Here is a 24,460-nt window from a genome sequence, read left to right as displayed (position 1 = left end):
CTACAACTCAGTAACAACAAAAATAATTAGAAAATAGGAAGAGGACCTAAATAGACTTTTTGCAAAGAAGACATACAGATGGCCAACAAACACATGAAAAGATGCTCAGCATCACTGATCATCAGGGATATTTAAATCAGAACCACAATGACATTACCGCCTCATACTTGTCAGAATGGCTGTTATCAAGACGACAAGACATGACAAGTGTTGGTGAGGATGTAGAGAAAATGGAATCCTCCATACCCTGCCAGTGGGAATGTAAATTGAGAAAACCATCGTGAAAACCAGTGTGCAGGTTCTTTAAAAAGTTAAAACTAGAAATGCCTTGGAATCCAGATATTCTCCTTGCGCACATGTATCCAAAGAAAACAAAAACACTAGTTCAAAAAGATATGCACCCTGTGTTCACTGTAGGATTATTTCCAATAGCCAAGATAACAGAAGCAACCTAGGTGTTCGTCAGTAGCAGAATAGAGGAAGATGTGTATATACACAGTGGAATATCATTCAGCCATAAAAGAGAATGAAACCTTGCCTTTGTGACAACATCTGTGGACCTGTAGGGTATTATGCGAAGTGAAGTAAGTCAGAGAAATATGGATACCATGTGATTTCACCTATACGTGGAATCTAAAAAACACAACAAAACAAAACCAGAAACAGACTCACAGAGACAGAGAACAAACTAGTTGTTGCCAAAGGGGAAGGGGGGAGAGGAATAGGGTGAAACAGATGAAGGGGATTAAGAAATACAAACTTTTAATTATAAAATGAGTCTCACAGAGATACAGAGCACAGCATAGGGAATATGGTCAATAATACTGTAGTATTGTATGGTGACAGATGGTAACTAGACCTACTGTGATCATTTCATAATGTATGTATAAAAAATATCAAACACTGTGTTGTACACCTAAAGCTAATATAACGTGTGCCAATTATAATTCAGTAAAAATAAACCATAAACAGAATACAGTTGTTGCTCATGCCCTAAACAACAAAAAAGTATTTTTAAGAGTAAAATCCAAACATTAAAAAAAAAATGTTGCTATTATTTTTCAAAAGGAAGCTGACCATGAGAATTTCAACCATCAGAATCAACGATTTAAAGATTTTAAGAAAACTAGCAATTAATTTTTGTCATTTGGAACATGTATTATTTTGCCAGGAGTTCCATAACAAAGTACCATAGATTAAAATTTTGTGGTTTAAGCTACCCATTTTCTCAAAGTTCTAGAGGCTAGAAGTCTGAGATAAGGTCTCTGGGGAGTTTTTGGAGCCCTTTCCCTGTAGCTTAAAAATGGCTTTCTTTTCTTCCCTTCCCTTTGTCTTTATGTGGTCCTCCCTCTGTTCATGTCTGTATCTTAATCTCCTCCGCTTAAAAGGGCATCAATCATACTGGATGAGGGCTCACCCTAATGACCTCATGTTAACTTAACCTCTTTAAAGACCTTGTCTCCCAATACAGTCACGTTCTGAGGCTCTTGAGTTTAGCACTTCAACATACGAACGTGGGGTCTAGTGACACAATTCAGCCCCTAAGAGAGCATTACCATCATAAAAACATTTGTTAAAAAGTTTTCTCATAAAAACTTTTAGTCACTTATTCAAGCACTTGGTCTCATTTGGAAAGTGCTTAATGGACTACAAATTTCATGTTAATGTCTTGCAGATTAAAGGCACTTGCAGCGAAAGTGCGCCTTAAAGGAAAGTGGCTCTTTATTGAAGCTTTTAGCAGGTGTTCACGGTTAAGAGTAACTCTCAGTACTTCCACCTCGCTTGCTGAGTGCGGGATAGATATCCTCACTGGTGACATAAGGCATTTTGAGACAGTGTACATCAAGTGCACAGTGCATGGTACAGAGTTCATATTCTGGGTGTTACCATTACTAACTGTGTTCCGTTGTTGGGAGTATGACAACACAATTGTTGTTGTAGCCCTTTACCTCAAACACATTGATAAAGGTTTTGGAATAATCAGCCTGTCAATTTATGTAAATAAAAAGTATGGCAAATGCAAAATTCTTGTTTTGAAATTTTCATTTTTGAAACCCAAGTTTGTTGAAGGAAGTTATTATGCTGTCACCAAAGACAGAGGAATGAAACATGTAGCCATCTTAGGTTCTTCAACCATAAAACTATTTCATTACTTCAAATGTATACATTATAATACAGATACTATATGTTTATTCATACCTGGTAAATTATAACTGCTGGAAATGCCTATCAGAGTCTTTAGAGTTGATAACAAACTGGTTCTTAAGTAACCATACTAATGAAAAGTTGTGAGATACCTTAAAGCATCTGGTATGAATCCAAAGCAGATATTTCAGTACTGAATAAATAAAAGCCTAGGTTATATTTCTTTCTTTAAAAAAAAAAAAAATTTAATGTTTGTTTATGTGAGTGGGGGAGGGGCAGAGAGAGAGGAAGACACAGAATCTGAAACAGGCTCCAGGCTCTGAGCTGTCAGCACAGAGCCCCATGAGGGGCTCGAACTCGGGAACAGCAAGATCATGACCTGAGCTGATGTTGGACCCTCAACAGACTGAGCCACCCAGGTGCCCCAGGTTATATTTCTTTCTTAGCATGAACGGTAAACAGGTAGTTTTTTGTTCTCTACCTGCTAACTTTTCTTTCAGTATAATCACAGTTTTATTAATAATTTACAATAGTATGATGGACTCACTTTTTCTGCCTATTTTTTCCAAATAATATTTTTTTAAATAATACCTCCATTTTGTATTGATTTATATTTTGTATACAGAAAAGTGCAAAAGTTATAAATGTGTAATTTAAAACAAGTTTTGACTGTGCTTTCCCAATGGAGAATTTGTGAATGCCCTGTTCCTCCTCCTGTGTATTTCTGATAAAGGGCAAATCTGAGGGATCTCTTACGAATTAGCCAGTTAAAAGAGAAAAGAAAAAGCATACAGTTAAAAGAGAAGTACTCTTAGTGTTTACAGTAGGTACACTTAACAGGATCACACTAAGTGAAAGTAAATTTTGATATTTGCAAGGTAATATAAGTGTTTTAAATCTATGAGGAAAGTGTCAGTGTTTTAAAAATAGAAGTCTATACAACAAAACTGATTTATGTATAAAAATGAATTAAGTGAGGACGCCTGGGTCTGACTTTGGCTCAGGTCATGATCTTGCGGTCTGTGAGTTCGAGCCCCGCTTTGGGCTCTGTGCTGAGGCTCGGAGCCTGCAGCCTGTTTCAGATTCTGTATCTCCCTCTTTTTCTCTCCTCCCCTGCTCATGCTCTGTCTCTCTCTTCTCAAAAATAAATAAATGTTAAAAAAAATTTTTTTAATGGGTTAAGTGCATACAAGTAATGCATTAATTACTAATGATGGAATGCACTTTTGAAATCTCCAATGAAATACTACTTTTTAGATTTTATGGTTACAGTGCATACTAATAACCACCAAATATTTGTTAAAAATCTAATTAGCTTTTTAAAAAATGCTTACTTTGAGATTATTATTTAATGAACTCACTATAAATCTAAAAACAGTAAACCCTGGTTTAATTAATTTTAAATGACATTCACTGTAGTTGTTTAAATCATCACTCTTTTTCTCTGAGATTTCTATAGATCAGAGTTTAACTGTTCTTCTTGCCAGTTTGAGGAATTTAACTTCAGTGTTAGCTTCATTTGAGACATTAAAAAAACAAAACAGGAAATTGTCAATAGATGTTCTAGGTTTTTATTTTAAATTCCTGAATACACTAAATATACAGATTCTTATAATCATTTTACTCTAAGGTTTTAATGTATTTTATGTTTAAACTGTTTTAAAATAATGTCAAAGTAGTTGAACGCTGTTCTTTTTTTTTGAAGTAATGTTTTCTGTTTGTATCCTATAAATAATATATCCTTTTTCCTGAAACAGAATTCTGGACTTAAAATTCACGTGAACAACACTAAAATTATAGGTAATAAATATTATAGTTTAAGAGCAATAAATATTACCCCAAGCAATATTCTTGGGGAGAAATTTATTAAAAGATGGGGAATTTGAGTTTGCCTTAAAATCAAGGTGACTTTTGGTTAACCAGTAAATAATAATAAATAAATGAATAAAGCTCATTCCTTGGTGCTTTAGGAATCTGTAGAGAGGTGGAAATGAGAATAGTATTTTTAGGGGCTGGGATCAGATTTTGTTTATTGAAACATGATTTTATATATGGAGGAGGTAGAAGGGAAGGCGGTGGCGGGGGGGGGGGGGGGCGCGGGGGGAGGTGAGAGAGAGAGAACAAGAGAGAAATAATTTGAGAAAAATTGTGTGTGATCTGCCTATCCCCAGACCCCTTCCCAGTAAGATCAGGTAAACCATTTTGTTTCCCATCCTCTGTTGATCTCCTTATTACATTCCACCAGTTCAAAATTATCTCCCAATATCTGTAACTCATCTTAACGTAAAATACATTGAACTAGGGATCCTGTTTGCAGTTAGCCATTTTCGGGGTTTTTCTCTTCCAGTTTACATACAGTAATTTCGCCTTTTATATTTCACTGAAAGGCACTGTACACAAGCTAAATTGATAACCAAAACTATAGAGTCCTTACTAAATGCCATGCAACTTAGTAGCTACTTTTACTAATTTATGATGTTCAATCCTGTGGCATTTCTCAGTAAGAAAGATACATTATTCCCATTTACAAAGGAGGTAACTCCAGCACAGATTTCAAATCTTGGTCTAGTAAATCTTCAGTGCTAAGCACAGTGCTCTTGCTCTCTTTGGCCTGTGTGATTACATATCTCTTTGTGCACATACACTCTTTCCTTTTGAGCCAAAGTACTTTCTTTTGTGTTTACTTGTTTTTCACATTTTATGAGGTATAGTATCTTTTACTCTTAAGTACTGAATAGGCATTTGTTGTATTGACGGACTGATTGGCTCAAAGGTATCTGGCTCATATTGCCCAGGCCTCTCAGCAGTTTTAAATTTTCAAAGGTCTGTGAGCAATAGACTGATCAAAGTGGTGATTTTGGAAGATTTATCTAGAAGGGAGAGATTAGAGAGGAAAGATTAGAAAGCCCATAATCCAAGCATGATATGATAAGCATTCAGACAGAATCACTTGTGTCAAAGTAATAGATAAATGGCAAATATAGAATAGGAAGTATTCACTGGCTTTGTGATTCATGTAGGCACAGATGTTGAAGTTGAAACGGAGATCAGAAGAGTGGTTGTATTACTCATAGAAGCTTGGAAGTCTGGCAAAGATAAATTAGTTTGTGTGGAGAATATTGACATTTATTTGACTATATTTTAAAGTGTTAGGGAATTCAAGTGGGATTACTCAAATAAATGTATACAACTCATAGTTAATAAAAGGTGAAAATATAGACGTGACTGGAAAGAGGTCTCATACAGAACTGTTGGATTTAAAAGTATGAATCATTTAAGAGAAAAAAGGAGAATAGAATAGTGTAACATATCTCTTTTGTAATTAAAGTAGGTTTACCATTTTAGTGACCTCTTTATTTTAATAAACTCATATAACTGAATCTGTAGACTTTGTTTTAAATTCCTATTTCCACAAATGAATGTAAATGTCCTATGCATGTATCATTATAAATACTAGAATGTATATATCTACCATGAATTTTGAACTACATTTTTACTACCCGTTCATTCTATCATTTATAGTTGCAGATTCCTCTTACATAAAAACACAAAGGAAATAAGAAATACTCTTCTTTCTTCAAAATATATCCAGGTTCAGATCACTTCTTAAACACCTGCTATCAACCTTCTTTAAATTATCAACGTTTTATGTCTGGATTACTCTAGTAACCTCTCTCCGGTCTCTGTGCTTCTGTCCTTGCTCCATTATAGTCTGTTCTCAGCATAGATCATGTTACTCTTCTGGTCAAAACCTTCCTATTACGGCTTCCCACAGAACTCACAGTGGAATCTAAGTCCTTGCCAACCCACGGACCTTCCTTGAACACATTTCTACCTTAAGGCTTTTGCTCTGACCATTTGTCCTTTGCCTGATTGGTATGGCTAACTACTGTCCTTGGTGTACGATTTATTTTATATTATTTATACATTGTTTCTTGTCTGTCTCCCTCCAGTTTCCTGTTTCCAGTTTCCTACCCGCCCCCGCCCCCCCTCCCCCCCCCCCCCCATGACTGTAAGCCCTTGAGGCCAGGGATATTTGCTCCGTTAACTCTTTTACCTCAAGTGCCTAGAAATGTACCTGTCACATGTTAGATATTCAGCAAATATTGGCAGAATACAAGAACAGTGATAGCTAACACTTCAGGCTTACTGTTATACTTTTTAAAAAGCTTGAAATTTTTACAACAACCTAGTTTTATAGGTGAAGAAACTGACCCCATAGGTTGATTAAATAACATGCCCAATCCCTCAAACTCGAATTCAAACCTAGCAGCCTGGTTTGGAACCATTGCTCCCAACAATTAGAGTGTGGTACTTCTATTGAAGATTATTGTGGTTGCTGCTATAAGGTTTTTATAGTAGAACATGAAGTTGTATAGCAGCTTGTTCTATGCAAAATACTTCTTACATAACTGAATTCACATTGATAGTACACTGAGTAAAGACGAATGTTGATCATTTGTAGCCTTCAGATAGTAAGTTGAAGGAAATGGAAAATTAAACCAAGAATTTAATGTCTCATTTGGCAGATTAGCACGTTCAGCCAGTAACATCCATCATCAGTTAAACCCATTCTCAAGGCCTGCAAAGCCATGTTACTGTCAAATGTGTTATATGGGCCTAATACCTGAATCCTTATCAGTCTCATTTTCATTTCTTGGACAGGTTTCATTTATCATACCTTTGTACTATATTTCATATCAAATGTCAAGATAGAGTCTCTGATGTCAAAGATTTAGAGGCAGTGATTTCCCAGTTTCACTCATCAAAATGCAGTGGTCCTAGACATATGGAGAAAATGGATGACACTGGACTTTTAAAGCAATTGGGAAACTTCAGAGAAAGTGTCGTTATTAAGACAATTTAAGTTCCAAGGATATAAACCAAAGCTTTCTGAAGAACGAGACTAGAAGAACTGTCATAGCAGTAGTCCAGCGTGATGTAATGGGACTCAGACTCAGCAATATTTTGCTCAGACTGCAATCAGTGAGGCACCAACACGAATAAATACGAAGTACAAATAATGATCCGAGGATGATTTAACAGAGATGTGCTAAAAGATTCGTTATTAAGGAATAATTGTCTGGCCACCCAAAGCATTTGTCATCCACGTAAACATGCTTACATGTATAGAATTATCAAAGAATGATCTATCTGGGGAGTACTAAGAATGGAGATGTGGACATCCATTTTCATAGACACACGAAAAAAAGCAGAGAAGTCTAAGAAACTTTGCTTCAAAAGAGTGATTATTGTTTATTTTTTGTTTAAATGCCTTTTATAGACTTTGCTTGATAATAACCCCTTTTTTATCACATAATATAGCTTCGTAAGTAACAAAAAATGATCCGTGCTAGAAAAATAAATTACAGAGAAGTTAAATTGCTTTCCTAGGGGAAAGCATTCAATTTCTTGGCAAAACTGGAACAGGGCACAGAGAAGCTCTGTTCCTAATACATGTCTTAGACCAGTCACAGGGCCAAAATATTTGGTGATAAAAATGAGTGATTTTATTTTTAACACAGAGTAAGATGTAAAATGGAAGCTACGTTAGGTTTTTTTTTTTTATTGTTGTTGTTGTTCTTGCATTTTGGATTACTTTTATAATAATGACTTGGGAGTATTAGTCTTCTTTATTGGTTGCTTATTTTTGAGGATAAAAAGACAAAAAAACATACATTTTGATCATACTTAGCATATATACCTGATTTGATGGAACTACCAAAGCTTTTACATTGTAGATTTACGTATTCATTATATCTCACATTAAAAGCCATCCAGTTGGATTTTAAAATGCTAAAGATTCTAACAGATAACTTCTTTTGAACATTTTATTTAGTTACAAAAGAAAATTCTTTGAGAATAATTATACTAAGCGTTTCAAGTTTTCTTTTGTTACTGAATGAAATGAAAACTGTAGTAAGCTGAGAAATGTGTCGTCAACAAAATATTAATTCCTAAAATTACTTAGAAGTGACAGGATCTTTAAAATTTGTGCCATATGCTTGGAAGAAACAGTCTTACTATATTTTTATTCTCTCAGCATTTTGAAAGTACAAATGAGAGGTTTATCTCATTGGTCATATCATCAGTTCTGTTCAAAACTAAAAGGTGCCTTTCCCAACATCATTTATCCCCAGTTGCTCTCACTAGTGTCTGGGGCTTAGGGTTGTTTTATGTTTACCCTAGAAGTTTTCCAGCCCCGCATTCTATGTTCTCATTGGTCGACCTTCTAAGAAGGGGCAATTATAATGAACTATTGCAGCATATTCTCCTTAGGATTTCCTTACTATTGGGTTGACTGCTTTTTGTTTTTATTCTGTTTTGTTGTTACTTTCTTCCCCGCCCCCACCCTGCTACCTTACAGTATATGAACTACTGTCTCATTGACTCTGTACATTCAGGTCAAGTTCATAACGGGAGAGATTTGCCTACTCTGCTATCAGAGCCCACAACTCTGTGGAGAAGGGTTTGAGTAGGACCAAGCACACCCTTTGTAGCCTTAGGCCACAGTTATTCTAAAACTGTCAACTTTTCTTATGGCCCCAGTTAGGAGGTGCTAGCCCACCGTTTGGTTTTGCCTTTTACAACAGGCTCACTTTCTGCCTCCCCGTAACTTTTACCCTGTGTGGTTTAGTGTTCTAGAAAATATCCCATAATACCGGACGATTGAAATCTGAGTTTAGACTTGTGCTGTGGTAACATCCATTGGTCACCTACCTGACAAGCATCAGGTAGTTTTCCTGTTGCTTGAGTCCAGTTTGTAGCCAGCACCCTTGTTACAGGTTCGCATCCCTAGAGCTAAATGACTACGTTTGAAACAGCAATTCCTTATTGTTTGCAGAAACAACACCCCTTCCTACTCGTAAGATGTTTTCTGTGGATATGCGGCAATTCTTTTATTACCTGAAACCAAACTTCTCACTAGTAAGATTTTTTTTTTCTCCATACCTAGCCTTTTTGACAACTTTTAAAGAATTACGCATTCCCTTCTTCCTATACAGCCTCTTACAAAATGTAGATGTATAGAAATGGCCTTCAGCTCATGAACGGTGCAAACTTCTGGTACTACCAGAGGCCTATTTATTGTATTACAATCTCCACATAGGAAGTCTGAGAATCTGTTTTATTAAACAGATATCCCAGGTGAGTGTCATGCACAAGCCTTTTGAGAATCGCTGGCGTACATTAAAGAGGTCAGGCTTTTTGATATGCAAATAAACAAAAACTGAAGAGATTCTTTTTTGCAATATGGCTGGGGCAGGTATGGGTTTCACACTCCACGACTGGTCACGCAGTAAGTTCTACTGGAACAGAGCTGAAAGATGCCCTAAAAATTCAGTTAATGAGAGAGTGGTAGCTTATTGCTAACAGCTGTCAGATTCAATACTTTGAGCGGCAAACAGATTCATCACTGTTTACATGAACTGTTTTATGTCTGTTGTAATTATTTTTTAGTTTAGGCCAAATATTTAATGAAGTACTTAGGAGTTTCAAGCATGAGGTAAGTGTAGCCTCTGGAGAAGTCAAACACAGTGGCATTCTTTACCACCTAGATGTAGATAATACCTATTTATCTCTTTTCTTTCAGGCAAATCCAGAAGGGCTCAGCTTAGCTATTCTCTGATCTGTACCACATCTGTCATTTGGTGAAGCAGCCTAGCAAAAACTAGTGCTACCTTAGAAAAGTTGATGTAGGCTGATGACGAAAAAGACAATCCCTAAGGAAAAGTTTAGAAATGTGTAACTATCAAAAAATCGGCCAGTCTTGTATTCCAATGTCAGAGTGATAAGTACCTTGGGATTTCAGTTTGTTTTGTACGGTAACAGTGGTGACCCAGGATACTTCCTTTTGCCGTTAGCTAAAGAGAGCTCTGTCTGCCTTCCTACCTGCCTTCCTTATCTCACGCTTTGCTTTTACTAGAGACTCAATTAATTGCTTCCATCGCAAGCAGGATTATAGTATATCATGCAGAGAAGATCATAGGATGCCTTCAAGTATTTTTGTTAAGGTACAGTATCTTATTTAGTGTTAAAATTAATGGTTCAAAAGATTCCTTTCCGGGGAATTAATATTCCCGTAAAGAAACTGAAAAAGAAATACCAAAGATCATTCCATTATCATGTTCTGTGTACCTTAGCACACAAAGGAGACTCGGGATGAGGATATCATTACTGCAGTCCAACTAACATACACATTTGGAAATACCATCTCATTTTCTTAGAACTACATACTAAAAAAATGGTTGATTCTATCATACACAAAAAAATGGGCCCCTCATTCTACATAGGATTTCATCAGGAAAGCATTGTTTCTTCTACTGCAAACTCTTAAATAGCCAAGATTAATTTCATAGACAAAAATTTTAAATTAGTGAGGCAGTTCTTTTGACTTCTTGGAAGTGCTGTCAAAGAAAATGCAATATTTTCATCCTATTTTGTTATGTTGATAATAAATTGGGCTTCCTTTTTTTTTTTTTTTTCTTTTGCTAATGAAATTCTTCTTTTGCAAAGAGTAAGAATCATATACTAGGCAATTGAGAGTCTGTTACTTAAAAGATTTTCTTAAATTTTAAGTGTCTGTTGTCCTGGCACTAGGAAGTACTACATAAGGGACTAAAAAAAGCTATAAGGATTCACAAAGGTAATTTTTCACAATATGTGCAAGAAGTGGGGAAAAAAGTGGACGGAAAGGAAATTTACACGCCATTTGAGTCAAACTGCTTGAAAATAGTGGGCAGAAAAAATTCACATAAGATGCTAAAAGATAATCCCTGCACTGTTTCTTCTAGAAGTTGACAAGTTCTGGGTTCATGATGCAATCACGTATTTTAATTATTTTTAATGTTTATTTTTGAGAGAGAAAGAGAGAGAGAGAGACCGGGGGAGACACAGAATCCAAAGCAGGCTCCAGGCTCTGAGCTGTCAGCACAGAGCTCGATGTGGGGCTCAAGCTCAAGTGGCAAGATCATGACCTAGGCTGAAGTCAGACCCTTAACTGCCTGAGCCATCCAGGTGCCCCTGCAATCATGTATTTTAAAGTGAAAGGACCAAAGGCACTTTTGGGATTTGACCTTGAACTGAGACACCTTGCCATTTGGGTAACACTCAACAGTATCAAATCTTCACTTCATGCATTTGCCATTTTCTTGGTGTCTTAATGATTCTTTTAAAATAAATTACAGTTTAAAAATGATCAGAGTTTAAAACCACTTCTATCTCTCTAGGATTGGTTTAAGTACACTTTCGGTTTTTTCCCCAACAAGGAACTTACAGGCCAAAGCAGATATATAATCCATGAATAAGGGAGAAATAACAACTAATTTGATTCCTATGTACTATTGTATTTGAAAGAGTTATTTCCTGGCTTAGATATGTTAGTGAAGAACTTTTTGTTTTCTGCTTATGTTAATATGTGGTTTTGCTCCAAAGCCCATTTAACTGAAACAGTCTTTGTTCAGGTTCATCAAACAGGTTGGTTGTTTAGAGCTTGCTTTTGCTCCAAGGCAAATAATTTTAATATCAGCTTGGAAGTTTAAAAAAAGTGACTAGTCACTGACAGAACTGAACCCAGACATAATCTGCTAATTGACTACCAATAGGCATAACTCAATGGTCACTGTGTTGATTTGTGGGTCATAACTGAGAGTGGAATTTTGAAATTTTGAAATAATTAATGGTAATAATAATGATAGATATTTATTGAGTGCTTACTGGGTTTTAGGCCTGATACTATTTCACGTGTATTACCTAATTCACCTCTCACATTTTGTTTTTTCAACTCAAATAGTTTCCAGTTGAACAGTTTGAGGCTTAGAGTAATTTTGTTCAAGGTCACACCTGTGGCAGATCCAGGATAGGGATTCCACTCAGGCATTTTGATTGAAATGTGTATTTCATTGTCGTTGTTTTATAGATTAGGAAACTGAGACCCAAATGATTGAATTCACCAAGATTAACAAGTAGCTTGTTAATATCTATCCAGTTCATCAGCACTAGAAACCTAGACCCTTGACTCTAAGTTCAGTGTACTTTCATCACACTAGCTTCCTTCTCCGGCAACAAACTGTTGGTCCATACTAGCCAGTTACTGTCAAAATATTTCAGTGTATAACAGGACCCTGTAATGATTATTCAAAACCAACACAGTTTTGAGATATTGAAAGAGCAGAAGGACTGATATCATTTTCCCAAGAATTTTGGAAAAAGTTAAGTGAAATGAGATTCCTTTAATCTACTGACCTATACTATATTTAGCTTAATTTCCCTTTTCTTTTCTGAAACGGTTAGATAAGAGGTATTAGAACCATTGTATTAAAACATACTAATTTTTCTTTTTTTTAAATTTTTTTTAACGTTTTTATTATAGACAGACACAGAGCGTGAGCAGGGGAGGGGTAGAGAGAGGGGGAGACACAGAATCTGAAGCAGGCTCCAGGCTCGGAGCTGTCAGCACAGAGCCCGATGCAGGGCTCGAACTCACCAACCATGAGATCATGACCTGAGCCAAAGTCAGTCGCTTAACCTACTGAGCCACTCAGGCGCCCCTTAATTTTTATTTTCAAGTATGTTGCTTGAAATTAAGATGAGTCCTATTCATATATATTATTTATTTATATTATGCTATGCAAAATTCAAATCATCTAATTTTTCTTCTGAATAAAGTGGCCTTTAAGTAAGTGATATCAAGGTAATGACCTTTCTGATACAGTAATTTTTGTGAACCAGTCTTTAATTTTGGTTTATATAAAGTGTTCAATGGACTGAACAAGTGAAGAATATTTATATTCATGGTTTGCTAAAACATTTGATCTCTGTAGAAAAACTCTACAGACTAGAGTAGATCTCTGTAGATATGTATCCAGTATCTGAGACCATGCTGATTTTCTTCTTGAGTAGCATTCTGTAAATGCATTGTGCTTATAGATACGTTTAATATATATTCAGGATGAAATTACCATTAGTTACTAATATTTCCCTTATCAGAATTAGTAAAAAATCAGAAAAGGAAGTGATGTAAATTAATACCATGCTAAAGCTGCAAAGAAACATTACTTGATGTTTCTTCTTTGAGAGGATCTTGAAAGTGTGTGCATTAAATACGATATTTTAAGACCAGTTTAAAAATCGTGCACCTTAGCTCATTTTTAATTGGATTAAGTCATTACTTTGGGTGGCATCATAAATGAAACATAACTATTTTCTTGGAGGGAGGAAGGAGGAGAAGGAGTGGGTGAGGGAAAGAGAATCCCAAACAGGCTCCTTGCCCAGTGTGGGGAAGGGGGTGTTGCTCATTCCCACACCCATGAGATCACTACTTGAGCTAAGTCAAGGGTCTGAGGCTCAACCAACTGAGTCACCCAGGCACCCCATGAAAGATAACTATTTCTAAGGTCAATGCATAAGACCTTTGGAATGTTGATTTGTGCTTTTATTTTTGTGTTTGCTTTTATGGCTTTTAGTGTGTGCTAATAATCTCTGTTTTACTTTGGTAGACAAATTGTGTTCTCACAATTAAATGTGTAAGTCATGAAAATATAGTTTTTTGGGCTTTTGGTTTTCTGTTTTATTATGCTGGGTCTTCATTGCCTGCGTTGATACCTGGTACGTAATAATTGCTCAGTAAGCATTTATCAAATGAATTCTCCTTTATTGAATCCTGAAGTCTTTTGTAGTATCTGGGTTTGAAGTGATTTTAATGACTAAAGAGATGGATAAAAGTCATATGTTAGTACAGGTTCCTGAATATCATCTTTTTAAATTATCAGTTCAACATACTGAATTTTCCTATAAAAATAAAATGATTTCTGAATGGTATTGAGGCATGTTTGTCTAATGTTTAAAAGATTCAATTACTTTGGAATAAAGACCTTAAAATGATTTGTCCTTGATTATATTTGATTATGTACTGTAAAGAAAGCCAGATGCTATGCAGGTTACTTACCTTGACATTATCTTATTTAATTTTTAGGCCTATATTTTGGGAAATGTCTTCCTATTCCTGTTAAAGATGTGAAGTTCAGTAATTTTTTCAGGATAACATAGCTAGCAAGTAGCAGATTCAGGACTATGCCTAAGCCTTTACTCTGTCCTGGCTCATGTATACAAGAAGTAAGCCTGCAAGTATTATAGGTCTGATATAGTGAAGTAAGTCTCTAAGGACCAACAGTAGAGTTTCTAAATCTAGCTTTATTTTTTAATTAGGTAGAAGTATGTAGATTCTTTGGAATTGTGATTAGAAGTGGAAAATAGATTACATGATATATTTTTCTCACACATTTAAGAAAGAATTGAACGGTTCTGAATAGGATAATGATATAGATTCTTGTTAGTTTTCGCAGGATTAATCTGGCTGGCAAATAGATTATAGGGTAGAGGCAGGGAGAAGAAAGAAACTGTTGCAATAATCTAGATGAGAGATGATGACTGCTTAGACCAGACAATAAGTCCTGGACTTAATCTTTGGGCACTTTTGCCAATGCTTCCTGGAAGTAGTTACAAGTGGTTGAATTTGGAATGGATTTTGAAAGTAAAGTCAATGGTATTTTCTGAATGATTAAAGATAGAGGAAGAGAGGGAGGAGAAAAGAATGAACTAAGATGATTCCAAGTTTTGGCCGAAACAACTGGGAAAATCATGTTGCTGATTCTGGGATAGATAGGGAAGCACATTAATTTTTGTTTGGACCATTTTAAGTTTTAGGCTTCCAAGTGGAATATATTAGTGAAAACTATCAGACTACCAAGTGAAGATGGCTATGTACAAGAGCAATGTAAAAGTCTGACATACTGAGCCGGAGATATAAATGTGGACATCATCAGTATAGAAATGGTAATTATTAAGGCAATGGGTTGAATAAGAACACCAGGGAAGGTTGAGTATAGAGAACAGACCACAATCTATGGAACTCTGAGATTCTCCTCAGAAGTTTAGTTCAAATAATGAGATGGAAGAGCCAAGGAGCATGAGGAAGTGGAGCCAGTGAACTAGAAAAATCAAAAGTGGCATCCTAGATGCAAAAATTTTCAACAAAATATTAGCCAACTAAATTCAACCATACATTAAAAGGATCATTTACCACAATCAAGTGGGATTTATCCCAGGATGCAAGGTGCAGCTCAATGTTCAAAAATCAATCAGTGTGAAACACCAGATTTCCAATAGGAAGAATGAGAAGTACATAATTATCTCAATTGATGGAAGAAAGCATTTGACAAAGTAAACATCTGTTCATGATAAAAACTCTCAACCAAGTGGGTTTAGAGGGAACATATGTCAGTGAGTGCCATATATGGAAAAACCACAGCTGACATCATACTTGGTGAAAAACTGAAAGCTTTTCCTCTAAATACAGGAACAAGAGAGAGATGTACAATGTCAGCACTTTTATTCAACGTAGTAGTGGGAATCCTAGCCACAGTAGTCAGACAAGAAAAATAAAAGGCAATCAAGTTGGTAAGGAAAAAGAAAACTGTCACTATTTGCAAATAACATGATAGTATGTATAAAATATCATAAAGACTTTGCCAAAAAAAAAAAAAAACCCAAAAAACAAAAACAAAACTACTGGAACTGATAAGTGAAATCAGTACAGTTGCAAGATACAAAATCAGTATGCAGAACTCTGCTGATTTTCTGTACACTAGTAACTAGTAGGAAGAGACATTAGGAAGCAATCCCATTTACAGTTGCACCAAAAAGAATAAAATACCTGGGAATAAACTTAACTAAGGAGGCAAAAGACGAAGATGACACAAACAAATGGAAAAATATACCATGTCCATGGATTGGAAGAATCAATATAATTACACTGTACTACCGAAAGCAATGTACACATTTAATGCAATCCTTATCAAAATACCAACAGTACTTTTCACAGAAATAAAAAAATGATGCTAACAGAAGTCGAAAGCAAAGTTGATAAAGAGCAAAGCTGGATCACAAGCCCACATTCCAAAATATACTATAAACCTGTAGCATTGAAAACAGTATGGTACTGGCACAAAAATAGATATGTTGATCACTGGAACACAATAGAGAACCCAGAAATAAACCCACAATTTCATGGTCAAATAATCTATGACAAAGGAGGCAAGAATCTCTAACGGGAAAAAGACAGTCTCTTTGACAAATGATGTTGGGAAAATTGGACAGATACATGCAAAAGAATGAAAGTGGACCACTTTTGTACTGTAGACCAAAAAAAAAAAAAGTGGATTAAGGACCTAAATGTGAGATCTGATACTGTAAAAATCCTAGAGGAAAGCAGGGGCAGTAATTTCTCTGACTTCAGCCATAGCATCATTCTTCTAGATATGTCTCCTGGGGCGAGGGAAACAAAAGCAAAAATAAACTATTGGGACTTAATCAAAATGAAAAACTTCTGTAAGGAAAGGAAACAACAAAACTAAAGCACAGCCTACAGAATGGGAGAAGATATTTGCATATGATATATTCATTAAAGGGTGTGTATCCAAAGTATATAAAAGAACTTACACAACTCAACACCCAATAAACAGACAATACGGTTAAAAAATGGGCAGAAGACATGAACGGACATTTTTCTAAGGAAGACATCCAGATGGCCAGACACATGAAAAGGTGCTCAATATCACTCATCACTATTTGAAATGCAAACCAAAAGTACAATGACATATCACCTGTACCTGTCAGAATGGCTAAAATCAACAACACTGGAAACAAGTGTTGGCTAGAATGTGGAGAAAAAGAATCCCTCTTACACTGTTGGTGGGAATGCAAAGTGGTGCAGCCACTGTGGAAAAACAATATGGATGTTTCTCAAAAAATACAAAAATAGAATTACCATATGATACAGTAATTCCTCTACTGAGTATTTACCCAAACAATACAAAAACACTAAGGGGCACCTGGGTGACTTAGTTAAGTGTCTGACTCTTGATTTCAGCTCAGGTTATGATCTCACAGTTGGGAGATAGAGCCCCATGTCAGGCTCTGCTCTGAGAGCACATAGCCTGTTTGGGATTCTCTCTCTTGCTCTCTCTTTCTCTGCCCTTCCCTTGCTCACGTACTCTCTCTCAAAATAAATCAACTTAAAAAAATACAAAAACACTAATTTGAAAAGATGTTTGCACCCCTGGGTTTATTGCATCATTATTTACAATAGCCACATTATGGAAGCAGCCCAAGTGCCCATCAAAAGATGAAATTATAAAGAAGAGGTGGTATAGATACACAGTGGAATATTACTCAGCTATAAAATGAATGAAATCTTGCCATTTGCAACAACATGGATGGATCTAGAGAGTATGACACTGGGCAAACAAGCCTGCCAGAAAAATACAAGTACCCTATGATTTCACTCAAAACAAGCAAACAAAGGAAAAAAGAGACAAGCCAAAAGACTCTTAAATACAGAGAACAAACCAATGGTTATCACATGGGAGATGGATGGGAAGATGTGTGATATTGCTAAAGGTGATTAAGAATACACATCATGATGAAGGGAAAAAAAGGTTAAGATGGCAAATTTTATGTTGTATGTTTTTTACCACAATAAAAACAGTTGGAATAAAAATGTATTTCTTTTGATGGAAAAAAGAAAACAAAGTAGACGTGGCGTACGTATGTATACACACAGAGACATGCCCATATACACAATAGTTGATTAGTACTCAACCATAAAAAATCATGAGATTTTGCCATGTGCAACTACATGGATGGACCTATAAAGTATTACGCTAATTGTAATATGTCAGGGAAGACCTATACCTCAAGATTTCACCTATGTGGAATCAGAAACGAAAACAGATTCCTAAATCCAGAGAACAAACAGATTGAGGTGGGGAGGGAGGTGGATGAAATAGGTAAGAGAATTAAGGGTTACAAATTCTCAGTTATAAAATAAATAAGTCATGGAAATGAAAAGTACAGCATGAGCAGTAGAGTCAACAATATTGTAATAATGTTGTATGGTGACAGATGATGACTACACTTTGGTGAACTTTGAGTAATGTGCAGAATTGTCAAATTGGTGTTGTGCACCAGTGACTAATATAACATATGTCTCAGTTATACTTCAATTTTTAAAAACAGTGGCATCCTAGAGGTCAAGAAAATTTTACAAAAAAAAAAAAAAACAAAAACAAAAGCGATCACATGTAGCAGATTCTTCAGATAAAGTCAAGTAAGTCTGAGTTATGACCATAGGATTTGAAATGTGGAAGGGTATTGATGACATTCACCAGAGAAGATTCTTTCTTTAACACAAATATTTTGAAACCACTCATCCAGAAAATATCTTACGTTCTTGCTTCTCAAAATTTGTTATTCTTACATAGGCAAACTACTTGGAGGTTGTTCTATAAATTTGAGCATATTATTCTTTATTGTTATATTCAGATATTTCAGTCGGTTATATAAATGTTCATTTTATTTATTGTAACGGTCAAGAGTTAATTATGTGACTGCCAGATAAAGCTTTTATAAAATGTTTCCCTTGATTTTCTTTTAATCAGTTATTGTATACCAGAAAAGACATGGACCTTGGAGGTCATTAGACCCAGGTTTAGGTCCATATTCCACCAATTAATAGTTGTACGATCTTAAGCAAATTAATTTCTGTAAATCTCAGTTTTCTCCTTTGGAAGATGACAGGATACTAATCATTTTATGTGACTGCTAATAAGATACAATGTGATAACATACAAAACATGTCTAACAAATGTCCAACAAGAATACATGCGCCAGATCTGAAATCAAAGAGACCTAACATCAAATCCCAGAGTTTACATCTAGTAGATGTGAAAACTTGGGCACATTTCTCACTTCTCTTAAGCCTTAGTTACCTTGTCTGTAAAATGGCTGTACTAAAAATACCTCTTTTGTAGGATTATTAGAGTTAAATAAGCTGTTGTATTTAAAAGTTTTAAGTGTCTTATACAAAGTAAGTGTTTGAGAGATGGTAGCTATTGTTATTAGTACTCGGTGGGGTTGTATTTATTATCCTCGCAGTTACAATTAGAATAATAAAGTCTCTGTTTCTCAGTTTTGAGGGTCTCAGTTTCTAATCAGACTTTAACTGATGCCAAACATAGCTTATGGTGTTTGTTTTGCTACCTGTTTTTTTTTTTTTTCATAATTTCACTATTGTCACTCACTAGTAATGTTAAAACCCTTTAATAATTAGCTGGCAGCTAAGTTAATGATTTTCACAGCTATGCTTATCTCCATATAAGTACATTTAAAGAATAGAGTCAGCAGAGAACATTTATGTAATAGGATTTGTGAATGAAACAGAAATGGTTCTCTTTTAGTCAGTTTGCTTGATGCTGGGCTTAAAGAACACACCTAAACATACCTTCAGATAAGACAGCTGTCCTATGAATTACTGAGATTAGACACGGGAACAAAGACAGTTTAGATCAGAGTACAAAGAACAGCCTCTAATGAAAATACCAGGGCATAATTTATGACAAAACACAGAAGACTCTATACACTTCAAAAAGATCACAAATCATCTAATTCAGTTCCTGATTTTACAGATGAAGGATTATTCAATTTCTGAGAAATTTGGTGACATGACTCATCTGAAGTCCAAGGAGGAATAATTTTCTGTTTCTCTTTATGAGAGCATACTCATATATGCTTTCAACTGTATTTATCGAAAATAAAAACAAAAGATTTTGAGAGGGCCCAAGTGGTCCTCTGAAATGATAGTTCTGCTTCAAATGTGTTGTGAAATGGAGGACATTAAGTTAGATTACACGTGTTATTTTTTTCTTCAATTATTTTTTGATAATCAGAAAACCTAGAAAAGGATTTATATTTATAGCAAGTGCAGTTAATTTTCATGAGATTAACAGCAAAAATAATGGAAGTCAGTGTTTTCAGCAGTAAAATATCCTAGATGGAGATTTGTGTCATATTTTCTGTAATTGACTGATATCAACTGATAATCATTCTTACTAGGTATAGAAAACTGTACATTTCTCAGTGTGGCAAAAATTTTAATAATTTCATTTTGGAAAAAAGCCAGTTTGAATGCTCTAATGGACTGAATGCTAATATAAAGCTATTTTCTTATTTTAAAACTCTGATAATGTGGAAAAGAGTGATTTAATGTTTGATAAGTCATTTTTTTTTGCTTAAAGATAAACTTAATTGCTTTGGTTTGTATCTTACAGCTTAACAGTAACTCTGGAATAACCATTACATTGTAATCATGTGTTTGTGGTAAACCTTTTAACAAGTTCTATTAAATTTACTTTTGATAATTAAGTTGCTTTCTACAAATAACAGTAATAACTGTAAACAAAGGAATATGTTGGGTGATAACTATTTTATTTAAAAGAATTATATAGAGAAGATTAATTCGATTTTTTCATTATTTCCCTTCCTGGTATAAAACTACAAAATACAAAAAAAAAAAAAAATGTACAAAAGAACTGCTTGTCTCTAGGTTGTAATTTTTGCTTCTTTGTCTTCTTTTATAGAGCTACATTCATGGAAGCAGCCAGGCTCAGTTCGTGGCAGAGTCACACATTATTCTGGTACTAAGTATCCTTTAAAATACTGATGGCTTGAAAAGGGCAAAACCAAAGTTGCATGCTATCAAAGTGACTTTTTTTTTTTCCCTGACATTAATCAAGATTTTTAAAAGACATTAAATTTTAAACTTTGTTACTTTCCAGTTCCTAGGTTAATTATTTCCAATTACATAATTTTGTTTTTATTCTCAGTCATTAACAGATATATAATTGTCTTTTTTTACTAACTATTGAAATTACAGAGTATAGCTTTTGCTCTGCATTAGTTATCTCTGGTTAAAGTCTTGTGGAGTTTTGTGTGGTTTTACCTTACAGGATCCTAAGGGGGAAAAAAAAGTATCCTACAATATAAAAAGCAGACTTTGAAAACATCTTAGTACTGGTTCCCCTAAACATTATGGTAAGTCAGAGGAGGGAGACTTAAGATGGTTGAATGTCTTTTTTGGAACATACCAGACTAAATGTTATGAATCAAATAAGAGAGTGCAATTTATGGTTTGGGGTAAAGGGTAGGAAGATAGAATAGGAAAGAGATAAGGTAAAAGTGTCCAAATAGAAACAAACTCTGAATACTCTTAGAATGGAATAAAGTCACTCTTTAGGTAAACAACTATTTCTTGGGGAACACTGATGTTTGTGTGTCTTGTGAAATATTTGAAGCTTAATTTTATGGTTTTTTTTTTTTTTAAGTTTATTTATTTAGAGAGAGAGAAAGAGCATGAGCTAGGGAGTGGCAGCAAGGCAGAATCCCAAGCAGGCTCCACACTGTCAGTGCAGAGCGTGATAAGGGGCTCGATCACATGAACCGCAAGACCATGACCTGAACCAAAGTCAAGAGTCAGACCCTTAACTGACTTAAGCACCCATGCGCCCCTTAAATTTATAATGTTGAAAATAGTCATTATCAGGATTTAAAGGGTGACTGTAGTATTGTTTATACATTTGATTACTTTCCTGGTTACTAAGATTCATACTCAACTGCAGTAGTCTAGACCAAATTTTCAGTATTTTATATAATCAGAGCTATTTAAGCTTCTAAGGAATCTTTGAACTTATATAGGCCCAAACCTCATTTTAAAAGTAGGAAAACTAATACCCATAAAGTTTACTTGGCTTGCTTTAGATTAGAGGAAAACTAGGATTAGAAATCACTTTTCTTTTTAATGATCTGTTGGTTAAGTTTTATATATGTTATTATGGTCTGTGGCGTAGGATTTCATAAGTAAACATCAGTCATGCCATCTTGAAGTTTTTGTTTTTAATCTGGAAGGAAATGACTAATATCATTAATGTTTGTGTATGTTGCTACCTTATTATACCAGTACACTTTTTAATTCACCAGCAAATATAGATTTACTACCTTCAGTTTATTTAAGCAATCTATTTGCATCATATGTTCTGGACAGTGTATCAGGTATTGGTATATACTGAGTCTTATATTGATTAAAGTGAAGGAGAGGGGTAGGAAGTGCTTATGGCACATCCGATTCTCAAGAAGCTCTCAAAATCCTCATTTATAGAATCAGGATTATTGAAGTAACCACATGGCACTTCTGTGTGAAGTAAAGGAGAGAGCACACAAAAAGCATCCGGTCCTCCCTAAAGGCTATTGTGTTTATTTTCCCATCAGTTCTACGTTTTTACCTTTCCCCCTTTCCACATGCTTGTGTGGATATGTGGAACTGTGCAGATCTAGAGCCCGTTTCTTGCTTGCACTTATTTAGCCGTGTGCTTTTTAAGAAGCTACTATTATGAACATGTTTTTTGCTGTAGTTTGTCTCATAGACTAGAATCCGAAATAGCTAGAGTTGAAGTCATATTCTCAAGTTCCGTGATCTGGATCATTAAGTGCCAGCTTCTCTTTTCTGACTTTATTGTGGGAAGAGATTCATACTTTCCGCACATCAGAGGGGCCTTGGGTGAGAAAATGAAGTATTTCCAAATCTGTTTGTTGGAAAATAAGGGAAGGCCATCTTTACTCTTCACTTCTCTATTATATACATGTATTTATGAAGCAAAATAGATTTGTGTTAAAGCACATTGATAGGAAACAAATTGTTTTTTGCAGGTAACATTTTAGCTTTTATTTATTGTAGGCTTCTTTTCCTAACCTGTTTCCATCCTTGATGTAGCATTTTAGCAGTGTTACTTCCTTCAAAGCAGCTAGTCTATTAAACACATCAGGAGTACGTAGCAAAGAGCTGTGTTGAGACCATCACTGTGTGGCAGGAATCTCCCAGGTTTCATTTCATGGCTCATTGACATCAAGCATGCAAAGAACTTTCACAAGCAGTATGAAGTCTTCCATAGAGATTTTTAACAGCAATACATAAAAGAGTTAAGAGTACTTACTCTCTTTATGCTACCAAAAATTACTTGTTTTATTTCCCCTGATTTTTTGTTTGCTTTACAGATACCTGTGAAAGAGAAAAGTTGTTTTAAAATGGTGGGCTCATTAAAATTATTGGTGAAAGTTAAGAAGTAGCCAAAGTAATAATGTCTGATTTTATTTTCACTTGGCAAAGTCTACTGATATTTTTTCCAACTTATCATGTATTTTTTTCCTTTATATGAAAAAAATGTAAATTCCAGATGGCCACTTTTTGTTTATCTGGAGAGAATATGCCTGTTTTTTGGTTTTTCTCCTTCTCATTTAGTAAGCCAGATTACTAGCTGCAATTGATATATGCAAAATTTGTTGAAAAAACCCTAAGAACAGATGGAGTCATTTGACTTCATAGGTTATAGATTCATATTTACTAAGAATAAGATTTTTCTCCCTATTAGTAGTGTTTTATTTTTTCAGTACCTGTTTGGGGGCGGGGGAAGAACAACAGTTCTAAGTTCATAAGAGAGAACTATATAAAAAAGGAGTAAGAAATATTTGACATTTTTTTAAATTAAAAAAAATTTTTTTAATGTTTTTAATTTTAATTTTGATTGAGAGAGACAGAATACGAGTGGGGCAGGGGAAGAGAAAGAGGGAGACACAGAATCCAAAGCAGGCTCCAGGCTCTGAGCTGTGAGCACAGAACCCAAGGTGGGGCTCGAATCCACGGACTATGAGATCATGACCTGAGCCGAAGTTGGATACTTAACCGACTGAGCCACCCAGGTGCCTTGGCATTTTAATACAGAATATGGGAACTAGGAATAATTTATATAATCCTTACATTTTTCCCAGTAAAAATTCATTTTTATTTATTTTTTTATTCGGTTATATTTCAACACCTAATGCAAATGTAAGATATTCACTGCTTACAAGAAGGTAGACTGATAGAAAATTAATTGTAATCCAGTGTGACAAATGTTGTAATCATTTCTTGGAAGCAGCAAAAGCAGAAGGAGCCACTCAATGCCTAGAGAACTTGAACTGACTTTTCAGTTGGTTTTGATACAGTAGAAAAAGGAGTTTGCCAGACCGAGAATGAGTGAGACTATTCCAGTGGAAGGTCCAGCAGGCACAAAAACATAAAATGTGAGAGAATATTCACAAATGCTGAAGACAAGATCGATGAAAGGTTACTTGGGATGGATAATGAAAATCTTTCCAGCCCTTGCTAAGAAATTGGAATCTTGCCTGACTCCACCAGGCTGTGGTCTATGTGTGCTTTTGGCTACAGAAAGCCTGACTTCTAGAGTTGGCTTTTACTTTATTTCAACTCTGATCTGTCCCTTAGCTCTCCACATCCTTCAAGTTCTACAGTGTTAAGATGATGACATGAGATAAATATCAGTTGGAAGAAAAGGGCTAATATCAAAGGCAAAGGGCACAGTAGAACAATTTT

The 24,460-nt window shown here is 35.2% G+C and overlaps 1 protein-coding gene and 1 long non-coding RNA gene across 7 annotated transcripts in view; both read left to right on the top strand.

Moving 5' to 3' along the window:
* Positions 1 to 24,460, top strand: part of TUSC3 (tumor suppressor candidate 3) — a 283,032-nt gene that overhangs the window by 204,608 nt on the left and 53,964 nt on the right. For all 6 annotated transcript variants that reach the window (XM_019466760.2, XM_019466756.2, XM_019466758.2 and 3 more), the window contains one exon: positions 20,619 to 20,682. In XM_019466760.2, coding sequence (XP_019322305.1) covers positions 20,619 to 20,682 — 64 coding nt within the window. The remainder of the gene's footprint in view (positions 1 to 20,618; positions 20,683 to 24,460) is intronic.
* LOC128776497 (uncharacterized) lies at positions 21,422 to 23,455 on the top strand. The gene is made up of 2 exons (XR_008421564.1): positions 21,422 to 21,904; positions 21,943 to 23,455. It is a non-coding gene; the product is annotated as an uncharacterized LOC128776497 (long non-coding RNA).

The sequence above is a fragment of the Panthera pardus genome, unplaced genomic scaffold (genome assembly GCF_024362965.1).
Source record: "Panthera pardus isolate Hobbes unplaced genomic scaffold, ASM2436296v1 HiC_scaffold_13, whole genome shotgun sequence".
NCBI lineage: Eukaryota > Metazoa > Chordata > Mammalia > Carnivora > Felidae > Panthera > Panthera pardus.
Note: the sequence above shows the minus strand (reverse complement) of the source record. Positions and strands in the feature narration are given on the sequence as shown.